At 21.6% G+C, this 10,017-nt stretch overlaps 6 protein-coding genes across 6 annotated transcripts; 3 read left to right on the plus strand and 3 right to left on the minus strand.

Moving 5' to 3' along the window:
- Positions 1-188: 188 nt before the first annotated feature.
- DICPUDRAFT_146731 (uncharacterized protein) lies at positions 189-2,635 on the minus strand (the record flags this gene model as incomplete). Its single annotated transcript, XM_003283079.1, has 3 exons — positions 189-200; positions 1,652-2,117; positions 2,286-2,635. The coding sequence occupies 3 exons, from the start codon at positions 2,633-2,635 to the stop codon at positions 189-191; spliced, it is 828 nt and encodes a 275-aa protein (XP_003283127.1).
- A 520-nt stretch (positions 2,636-3,155) lies between these two features.
- On the plus strand, positions 3,156-4,286 carry DICPUDRAFT_74087 (uncharacterized protein; the record flags this gene model as incomplete). Its single annotated transcript, XM_003283033.1, has 1 exon — positions 3,156-4,286. One exon carries the CDS (start codon positions 3,156-3,158, stop codon positions 4,284-4,286), a length of 1,131 nt encoding a protein of 376 aa, XP_003283081.1.
- A 1,330-nt stretch (positions 4,287-5,616) lies between these two features.
- Positions 5,617-6,732, plus strand: DICPUDRAFT_74088 (uncharacterized protein; the record flags this gene model as incomplete). The annotated part of the gene is made up of 3 exons (XM_003283034.1): positions 5,617-5,858; positions 5,944-6,615; positions 6,687-6,732. The coding sequence occupies 3 exons, from the start codon at positions 5,617-5,619 to the stop codon at positions 6,730-6,732; spliced, it is 960 nt and encodes a 319-aa protein (XP_003283082.1).
- Positions 6,733-6,954: 222 nt separating this feature from the next.
- Positions 6,955-7,131, minus strand: DICPUDRAFT_146734 (uncharacterized protein; the record flags this gene model as incomplete). Its single annotated transcript, XM_003283080.1, has 1 exon — positions 6,955-7,131. One exon carries the CDS (start codon positions 7,129-7,131, stop codon positions 6,955-6,957), a length of 177 nt encoding a protein of 58 aa, XP_003283128.1.
- A 584-nt stretch (positions 7,132-7,715) lies between these two features.
- On the minus strand, positions 7,716-8,236 carry DICPUDRAFT_74089 (uncharacterized protein; the record flags this gene model as incomplete). The annotated part of the gene is made up of 2 exons (XM_003283081.1): positions 7,716-8,085; positions 8,169-8,236. 2 exons carry the CDS (start codon positions 8,234-8,236, stop codon positions 7,716-7,718), a joined length of 438 nt encoding a protein of 145 aa, XP_003283129.1.
- Positions 8,237-8,564: 328 nt separating this feature from the next.
- On the plus strand, positions 8,565-9,628 carry DICPUDRAFT_9126 (uncharacterized protein; the record flags this gene model as incomplete). Its single annotated transcript, XM_003283035.1, has 4 exons — positions 8,565-8,622; positions 8,704-9,045; positions 9,111-9,361; positions 9,434-9,628. Coding segments are annotated over 4 exons (846 nt in total), but the record flags the coding sequence as incomplete, so codon positions are not given.
- Positions 9,629-10,017: the final 389 nt, after the last annotated feature.

The raw sequence follows: 10,017 nt of genomic DNA on the forward strand, positions 1-10,017 counted from the left end.
TTTTTTGGAAACCGATGCTGAGGGGTAAGGCAAAAATTTGTTTTTAGCAATTAATAGAAAAAACTGGCATTAAATATCATACGGTTTGGAGCTTTAAATTCCAGCATCACATAAACATTCCAAAGAGCCCATTAAATAATTAATATTTAAAACAAAAGCAGTTAGCATTTAAACTTTTATATATAAAACTATAATCCATCCTATAAAATAAAAATAAAAATTTTAAATTAATTTTAAAAAAAAAAAAAAATTTATTTATTTTTATAAAATTATTAAAAATATAAATAAATAAAAAAATATATTAATATATTAATATATTAATATAGAATATATTAATATAAAATATATTTTTTATTTATTAATATAAGTTAATATTTGTAATATAATCACCGGAAAGATAAATCAGGTAAAACGAATACACAATACAAATAAAAAACTCCCAACAAGTTTTTTAAAACACAAACCAAAACACAATAACACAAAAACAAATAAAAACTTATGAAAAGTTTAAATATTTGTATACCAAATGAAAACACAAACCAAATATATATAACACAACAAAAATAAAAAACTCCGAACAAGTTTTTTATTGAAGAAAATAAAAAGCTGAGCATCTGCTAGGCTATTGAATTCCTGATAGCTTAATATTTCTTAATTAATATTTTTTTAAAATTATTTTTATATGCAGCAATGAAATCTAAATATTTTATGGGAATAACTAAACAGTTCTAGCTATTTTTTAATTAATTTTTTTATAAAAATGAAAAATTGTGTGTGGTGGGGTTTTAATTTAATTTTTTTAAAAAATTTTTTTTCAAAATTTTTTTTTTTTTTTTTTTTTTTTTTTCCAATCATTCTTTATATTTTCAAAATAACAGAAACAAATAATAATAATTAATAAAAAAACTATTAAAAAAAAAAACAACTTATTAAAGGTGGAGATTATATGGATGAGCCATTAAAGCAACACAAGCTTACCTCCAATCGGGTTAAAAATTAAAAGAGATTATTGGACACAGTGATTGGTATGAAAAATATAGAAGCTTAAGAAAGTAGCCCACAAGAGATACTCCGGCCACTCCTGACACCCAGCCACAGTTGATACGTGTAAAAGATTGTTTGAATTAGTATAAAATGAAAACCCTCTTTTACGAGCTTACCAGTTAGTCTATTCAATTCTTTTAACAAAAAGAATAATTTTCAATAAATAAATAAATAAACAAATAAAATAAATAGAATAATATTTTTATCTAGAAATCTAAATAAATATAAAATTATTTATATTTTTTATCTACAAATTTTTTTTTTTTTTTAAAGTTTAAAATTTTATTATTTAATCATAAAAATAAATATTTTTATATTATTATTTATTAATTTGGTAATGTATTTTATAAAAATATACAAATATTAAGTAAATAATTATTTAAGAAGAAAAATAATATATAAATAATAAAATTGTATAACCATATTCCACTTTATTTGATTCTTTAATTTTTTTTATTTATTTTATTTATTTTTTTTATTTGAGTTTAAAAAAACAAAAACCATATTTTATTTTAACATCATTCGAAAATGAATTATTGGGTGTATTGAATATTTTTTTCATTTTTAAATTTTTAAAAAAAATTGATTTTATTGAAGAGGGAAATACATTTTTGGTAATCATTTGTAGAAATGATTGTCCTAAATCAATTGAAGTTACTGACTCTGGTATTTGACCGGGCTCTATTGGTTGGTTAAAAGATTCTCCAATTTTTAGTGTAGATATGGTGGGAAGAGAGTTTGGGAATAATAGTTTATTAAATCTATTACCTAATGAAAGAAGTGTGAGGCTGGAAGGTAGAGACCCTGCAATAATTGATTGATCAAATCTATTGAACCAAATTTGTTGTATTCCTGATGGCAGATCACCTTGATTTAGACTATGGTTAAACTCTGGAATATTTAGATATGTCAACGACTCTGGTATTTGATGTGGTGATATGGGTTGGTTAAATTGCAACAACCTTAATGACTCCAAAGAAGGTGGTAATACCCCTTCAATCAACTCTTTATTAAATGGTCCGAAAACAGTAAAAGCTTGAAGTAATGGAGGTAAAACGTTTGGTTTGATATCACTATTAAAACTATAACCCAATTCCAGTTGAACTAAAGAATCTGGTAATGAACCTACAACATCCAATGGCTGGTTAAAATCTATTAGAAATAGTTCCTTTAAAGTATTTGGAAATATGCATGTTTCTAAAGGTACATTATATTTTCCCATTTTTAATTTTATTAAATACATTGGTAAAGTATCTTTAAAAATAGGTCTTGTATAAATAAACAAATCCAAATATCTTATACTACTTATATCACCCATAGACTCCAAAGGCTGATTCGAGAAATACTTTAGGTCGTCAACATATTCCCTGTATGGGTGGTATTTAACAAATTCGTAAATTGATTTTACTAATATAACACCACTATTTTCTTTGAATAGATTTAAATGGTAGCTGATATTTGATCTTAAATATTTATTACGAAATACCAAAAAAAACAATCTATCATTACTATCTTTATTATTATTATTATTATTATTATTATTATTATTATTATTATTATTATTATTATTATTATTATTTATATCATCCATTTTGAATTACAATATAATTTCAAAAAAAACTTTTTTTCTCTTTTTTTTCTAAAAATTAAATTTTTATTAATTTAATTTTTTATATATTTTTAAAATATTTTTTATTTAATTATTTACTTTTTTTGATAACTGTTTTAAATTTTCTTTTTGAGATTATTTTTTAATACTAGTTTTGGTGTTGAACATTGGGAATTGCCCTAGATGGTTGGTTATTAATTATAATAAATAAAAAAGATATTGTTTGGACTGAAAGTAGGAATGATAGATTCCCAAATACCTATATTGGGTTTAAACTTCACTATATTTCTTGATTAAGGTTACATTATTTAAAATGGTTTTTTTCAATTAAAAAAAATAAAAAAAATAAAAAAAAATAAAAAATAAAAAAAAATAAAAAATTTTAATAAAAACTTTTTTCAAAAATTAAAAAAAATTTTATATTTATTTGAATATAAAAAGGGTCTTAATAAAATATAAAACCATGGTAGAATATTTATTATTACAGTGTTACAGTTGTTCAATGTATCAAGTTCATCAACTAAATAAAAAAAAAGCATTCAATTGTAAAATATGCAACGAAAAACAATCATATCAAAAAATATATGGTCAAAGCTATCAAGCAAAAGATTTAACTCAATTAGTTAAAAAATATAATATGGAAAAACATAATAAACCCAAACCTATATCAATTCAAGATGATCATGACAATAATAATAATAATAATAATAATAATAATAATAATAATAATAATAATAATAATAATAATAATAATAATAATAATAATTCACAATCACTCAAACAAAATACTAAACCAAGAACAAACTGGAATGACTTTATAGATAACAGTAATGATGAAGATGAAAATAATGATGAAGATGATTTTTATGGTACAAAATCAAATGATAGCTCTGATGATAGTAAATATGTTTTACTTTCAAATGATAAAAATATAGTCATTAATGGTAAAAAAAGAAAATATACAAAGAGTAATAATAATCAAAACGATAATGAAAATCTTACAAATAACAATAATAACGATGATAACAATAAGGAATATGAACCAAATAAAAAAATTAAAGAATCAAATTTTAAAAATAATCCATACCAAAAAAAACCAAATCCATATGTAAATATGCAAAAACAACAACAACAACAACACCAACAACAACAATTCCCTACAACCAAAACATCTGAATCAATATCCCCTATGGTCAAACCATCTGCATCTCTAAACTTTAAACACCAACCAAAACCTTTGGCCCCACCAATTACTGTTAATAAAACACCCTTTAGCTCCATCAAACCCTCACCTCAAATAAACAATAGTACTATTAATAGCAATAGCAATAGCAATAGCAATAGTAATAGCAATAGCAATAGCAATAGTAATAGTAATAGTAATAGTAATAGTAATAGTAATAGTAATAGTATTAGTAATAATAATAGTAATAATAATAATAACAACATTAATAATAATAATAAAAAAAACAACTATTCTTTTAGTATATATAATAACGATGATGAAGAAGATGAAGATTCAGATGAAGTAGACGACTTTTATGGTCTTAAAACAACAAAATCTAAAATAAACGATGATAATATAGTTTTAACATCAGATAGATATAGTGTATATCAAAATGATGAAGATTAAAAAAAAACTTTATTTCTATTAAATTATTATTTTTTATTTTCAAGGTAACCTTTAAAAACTTATATGTTAAGTTTCTATTGTGAAATCAAAATCATCAACAAACTATACAGACTACAGCATTAGCATTACAAAATAAGGTACAGATTTACTAATACTGCCAAAGATTAAGATAAATTGTAAAAGTGGGGTTCATATAAATCAAATAAATATATCAAATAATCAAAATAATCAAAATAATCAAAATATAAAACTATATATAAAATTAAATATAAAAGGAATAAAATGGTTGTGTCTAAATCGAATAAAAAAAAAATTCAAATATATTGTAATCATAAAATTTTTAAAACGTTATCAAAAAAAATATATACACCACTAAATCAAAAAAAAAAAAAATTTTAATTTTTTTTTCAAAATTTTTTTTTTAAAAATCACCATTTTATAATTCACTTTTTTTTTTTTCTAAACAAATTGTCTAGTTGTATCGGACCTCGATACAACTAGACAACTAGACAATAAGAAATTGTTGAAACAAATAAATTTTTGCTAGCAATAAAAAGTATGTATTTAATAATAATATAATAATTTTTTTAAATATAGATAATCAATAATATTAATAATCTATTAATATATTTTTTAAAATTTAGAATGGAACAAACATAAAAGTTGTAAAAAGAAAAGCTGCAAACAAAAAAGTTGAAAAAAGAAAAGCTGCAAACAAAAAGTTCTAGAAAAGTTCGATTAAGCAATGCCAGAAGGAACTCCAGAGTCGAGAAATGGAAAGAGTATATCAACAAAAGTGTAAATGCACAATGAAAGTGGAGGTTTCTAGAGAGCGCTGATATTCAGCACCACATAGCTATTTTGGTGGATTCATGTTACCTTTTGCATTTTATTCCTTGTTTAATATTTATTTTAAATCTTATATTATGTTACATTTTTATATGTAACATGTTAATTAATTAACTATTAAATAAAATAATCTGTAGCGATTAACATTTTTTGCACACAATCTATTAAATCAGTTTATTTTTAATTTTTTTTCAATTTTTTTATAAAATTTTAATTTTTTTAAAGTTTATTTTTTTACCACATTACCCATATAATTAGATAATCTTAAAGTCTTTTTTATTATTTTTATATGACCACGTTTTCATTTTTTGGTATATCAAAAAAAAAAAAGAACCTTCAAATCAAGTATAAAAGGTAATTTATTTTTTTTATTAGTTATCGATAATGTATAAAGATATTTTTATTATTACAAAAATATAGTTATTAATAAAGTTATATAAATAATATTTGTTTTAAAATTATAAAAAAATAAATAAAAAAAATGAAAATAATAACTTTAATATTTATTATTTTAAGTTTAGCTAAATCACAAATTATTAATGGACCATCATTAGAATTTGGAGTAGTTGACTCCACAACAATTATACCAAATTTAAATTTATCAAATTTAACATCCTCAAAGAACTTTAAATCATACAGTAGATATGATTGGAGCTTTATTCGTTTAAGCATCAGATCAAACGATTCCCAATTTTTAGGGTATGCCGATATTCATCCAAGAGTGTAAGTAAACTCAATTATTTCCCAAAAACAAATAACAAAAAAAAAAAATTTAAAAAAAGATATTAAAATATTATTGTAAAACTAGTGATGAGTTTACAACATTTAGAGTACCAAATACACAAAATTTAATATTTAATTCGCTAAGTAAAAACTCAAGTAGTTCTTCAGACAATACAATTATTACAGGTGGTCAAAATGGAGTTAACCAATGGCCAGGATGGCAAATATGGGCAGAAATATTAGCACCCAAAACAATTACAACTTTTACAACAAAGATTGTGGACTCTCCATGTATAGTAAATGGGACAAGATTAAATATTACAAGTTGTGCAACTTTAGCAAATGGTACCGAACCTACAACTTTTAAAGAAACTGTTACAACTAATAGTACTGAAACCGTATTAATTACATTGCCACCAAAGAATATTATTGATGTTAACAGTCGAACTTTTGTAAACTTCTTTGCTATTGTTATTCAACTAGACAAAGGTAATATTATTGATGCTATTTGGGACGGTGATAGACTACCCCAAGTATGTAAATCATGTGATTCTTGTATCGATAATCAGTGTGGGTCCAAATATGATGATATGCAATGCGACGTTGGTAATGGTTGTCAGTTAAAAATAATGGTTGCTTGGGCTGGTCAAGATAAAAACAATCAACCTTGTCAATCAATAAACAAAATTCCCTCAAACTTTCAAAAATATAGCGCAACATCAATAAAAAATATTGGTACTGGTTTATTATCAGATTTGTATGTATTTCAATTTAAATATTTAATATTTTCTTTTATTTAATATACTAATGTACCCTATATACATATAGCTTTTATAGGATTAACGACAATAATAATAATCCAAATACAGCATAAAAAATAAAAAACACACAAAAGAAAATTCATAAAAATAATAAAAGTTTATCACTTTTATAATAATATTATTAAAAAAAAAAAAAGAATAATAATTATAATATATAACTAAAATTCTTTTATTTACATTTTTTTTTTTTTGCTTTTTATTTATTTATTTCCTTATTTATTTATTTCCTTATTTATTTCTTTATTTGAATCTTCCTTACCCAACCTATTCTTTTTTTAATTACATTTCGATAAGCAACCATCTAAACTAAATAGATCACAGGTTAAACTATTTCCAGAGTAATCTTGACATGATTTTTCAATTTGATAACATTTTGATTTACAAGAGGCACAATAAACACACCCAATGAATAAAAGAATTAAATATATATTTATTAAAATATTATTATTCATTTTCTAATTTATATATATGTTTAAAAACAAAAATTATTTTTTTATTTGTACTTTTTTTTTATTAATATTATTATTATTATTTTTGTATTATTATTATAATTTATATTTATTTTAAAAATATATTAATAAAAAAAATAAAAAAAAAAAGAAAAGAAAAAATAGAATTTTAAAAAAATAAAAATTATAAAAAAAATAAAAAAAGTGGTAGTTAATAATAAAAAAAATAAAAATTAAATTATATAAATATATTATAAATAATAAAATTAAAATTATTTGTAGTTAAAGATTAAATATTTTGAAATACATAATTTAACAATAGAAAGTTTTTTTTTTTTAAAGTTTAATCTCTTAAAGAATGTATACATTATTAAACAAATATTAATTTAACCCCAATATACAAATTTACAAAAAACATATACCACACACAAAGAACACACACAAGATATAATAGACAAGAACCCAAACAATATGAAATTTTAGATGAATTGATCCAAATTACAAAAGATTGGCTTTAAGTAAATATATTTTATAATTGAAAATTGCACAAAATTTATTTATTTTAATAACAGCTATTTAGACTATTGCTATTTATTATCGCCATTACTATTATTATTACTATTATTAAATGATTCTAACATTACATTTGCAATTGCATAATCTGTATCATGAGAAATTGCAATATGTATTTTATCGATACCTAAATTTTTAAAATATGATTTGGTTGGTTCTAATAGGTGTACATATGGTTTACCATTTGGTTCATTGAATATTTCTATGTTTTGAAAATTTAACTTTGAACGCTCTTGATCGCCAATAGCCTTATAAATTGATTCTTTTGCTGACCATCTACCAGCTAAATACTCCCACTTTCTACTATTATCTTCAGTGGATAATGATTGAAATGTTTGAATTTCTTTATCACTAAAAGCCCTCTTTAAAAACTTTTCACCATGTCTATATATATAAATAAAAAAAAAAAATAGTTAATATACTTTACTTTTTGTTTTTGTTTTGTTTTATTTTATTTTATTTCATACCTTTCAAATGATGATTGAAGTCTGGATATTTTGACAATATCATTTCCAATTCCAAATATTTTAGACATAATATAACAATTTTATTAATCTTGATAGTAAGGGTGTTATTGTTACTATATATATACCATGGTTCTCAATTTTAATAAAATTTTAAAAAAAAAAAAAAAAGAAAAAAATTTTAATTTTAAAAAAAAATAAAATAAAAAATTTTTTAATTTTTTTTTCATTTTTAATAAAATTAAAAACATACACCATGAATGTAAATTATAATGAAACTTCATTCAGTAAGCTGACCAAATATACAATAGTTTATAAAAGATATATGATCATAAATAAAAAATTTTAATAATTGATGTAAACTAACACACTTTAAATTTTTTTTTATATTCATCAGATGATGAGGACGATACGAGTTTACTCGTTATAGTTTTAGATTGTAATATATATTCATGGGGTAATAGAATTAAATCATTACAAAATTCAATGCTAAATAATAATATGGATATTGATAATGGGGATAGGAGTTTCAATACAGGTACATCATCACCTCCATTAATAAACACATCAAAAAATAATTATATAGGGTTTTCAAAATTTTTAGAGCATGTTATGGTATTCATTAATGCATATTTAATGCTAAATCAAGAGAATCAAATCGCTTTAATTTCATCTAAAATTGGACAATCTTCTTTTATATTCCCTGAAACTGTCGAGCAATTAGAGCAAGAGGAAACCCAAACCGAAAACAATATTCAAAATATAACTTTACAAAGCCAAATTTTAAAACGATTACAAAAAATCAATATAGAGGTTAACAATGATCAACAAGATATTATAAATTCAAGTTTTTCTGCTGCTTTATCAATGGCACTTTGTTGTAATTATCATTATTATTAACTATTTATTATTTTGAATATACTAATACACTTTTATCACCTATAGATATTAATAGAATAAGAAAAGAATCACCAAATTTAAAACCTAGAATTTTAGTATTCAATATTTCACCGGATGTCTCTTCTCAATATATTTCTGTAATGAATTGTATTTTTTCAGCACAAAAACAATCAATACCGGTAGATTCATGTATATTATCTCAAACTGACTCAACATTTTTACAACAAGCCTCACATTTAACAAATGGAATTTATTTAAAGCCCCATAAGCAAGAACTATTATCACAATACTTATTGGTAACTATTATCATCTATCTATTAATAATTATTCATTTTTAAATATATTAATATTAATTCTATTTTTTGTAGACAACATTTTTATTAGATACTCAATCAAGAAAATCATTGGCATATCCAAATTTAAAATCAGTAGATTATAGAGCATCTTGTTTTTGCCATAAAAAAATTGTAGATATAGGTTTTGTTTGTTCAGTTTGTCTTTCTATATTTTGTAATCATTTTTCATCTTGCTCAACATGTGGAACCAAATTCTCTTTAAAAATAGATATAAAAAAAACTTTAGCAAATACAAATGCAAATACCACCAATGGTAGTATTCCAACAACTACCAGTACTACGACCTCCACAACGATTTCAAAATAGATTTTAAAATAAAGTTATTGTAATAAATAATTTTTTTTTTCTAAAAATCTAATTTTTTTTTTATTTATTTAATTTTTTTTTTTTTATACAAATCCTTAATTATTTTAATTTTTTTAAACCATGACCATTAAAATTAACAATAAACTAATAAAAAGTAAAACCATGTGATCCAAACCATTCTTTTTTTCAGTTTTATTTTTATTTTTATTTATTCCTTTTGTTTAAATTTATTTTTATTATTATAATTATTTTTGCTGTGTATTTTTTTTTATTTTTTTTTTTTTATTTTA

This window comes from Dictyostelium purpureum (genome assembly GCF_000190715.1).
Source record: "Dictyostelium purpureum unplaced genomic scaffold DICPUscaffold_3, whole genome shotgun sequence".
NCBI lineage: Eukaryota > Evosea > Eumycetozoa > Dictyosteliales > Dictyosteliaceae > Dictyostelium > Dictyostelium purpureum.